The 762-nt window shown below is 59.1% G+C and overlaps 1 protein-coding gene across 2 annotated transcripts in view; it reads left to right on the top strand.

The window, feature by feature from the left end:
• The first annotated feature begins 596 nt into the window (after positions 1–596).
• LOC121660866 (zinc finger protein 692-like) overlaps positions 597–762 on the top strand; it is a 6,881-nt gene continuing 6,715 nt past the window's right edge. Inside the window, exon 1 of one of the 2 annotated variants that reach the window (XM_042020436.1) lies at positions 597–752. In XM_042020436.1, the coding sequence (XP_041876370.1) occupies positions 729–752 (24 nt within the window). In that variant the 5' untranslated portion in view covers positions 597–728. The remainder of the gene's footprint in view (positions 753–762) is intronic. The other variant, XM_042020437.1, reaches the window with a different exon arrangement.

Genomic DNA, 762 nt, shown 5'->3' with positions numbered 1-762 from the left:
CAAGGCCCCTATAGGCCCTCCAAAACCCTTCCCAGTTCCCAGAGAGTTGCATAGGCCCCACCCAAGGCGTTTATAGGACCCCTAAAACCATCCAGGTCCTTGAGACGGCCCTAGGAGCTCCTGAGGATTCCGCCTACCATGGGATGATTCTACCCGCGGTACTGTGTCATATGTGCCTCAGGGTCTCCCAGTGCCTCACATCCCCTCCCAGCAACTCCAAAAGCCCCCCAGTGTCTTGGGGACAGCTGTGAGGTAGGTGTGTCTCTCTCTCTTGTCCCCCATGCCCCTCCTGTGTCTCCGTATTGAAAGGAATGAGAAACTCGTCTTTACAAACAAGCTCTGGGCCTGCTGGTTGATGAAATTAGCACTGAGAGATAAACAACGAAAAAGGTCCCTTTATTCAAATAAAATAACAGGACTCCTCTGTCTCCTTTTTGGACATAAACCTCTGGTGTTTGTGGAGTAGTTTTCCTGACACTATGTCACCCTATGTCCGTCTCCTGTCTCCACCTCTCGCCCCGTGTCCGCCCCAATCCCCTGCGGGAATTTCCCGTGCTGTCCCCTGGGTGGGACCGTACCTCCCCACGGCCCCCGCGGCTGCGCGCACGCGCGGGGCGCGGAGCCTCCTCCATCTTTGCTGCCGTCCGTGAGCGGCGTGAGCGAGGAGGGGGTGGGTCCAGTGGCTCTTAAAGGGGGCACGGCCCGGGGTGGGGCCCCCTCGGCGCGGAATGGAGCGCGGAGCGGCAGAGGAGGTTCGCGGGC

Source organism: Corvus kubaryi, unplaced genomic scaffold (genome assembly GCF_017639235.1).
Source record: "Corvus kubaryi isolate FWS band 111438036 unplaced genomic scaffold, C.kubaryi_AGA036_p1.0 36978, whole genome shotgun sequence".
Classification (NCBI taxonomy): Eukaryota; Metazoa; Chordata; class Aves; order Passeriformes; family Corvidae; genus Corvus; species Corvus kubaryi.
The sequence above is the reverse complement of the archived record's forward strand: the minus strand, read 5'-3'. Positions and strand labels throughout refer to the sequence as shown.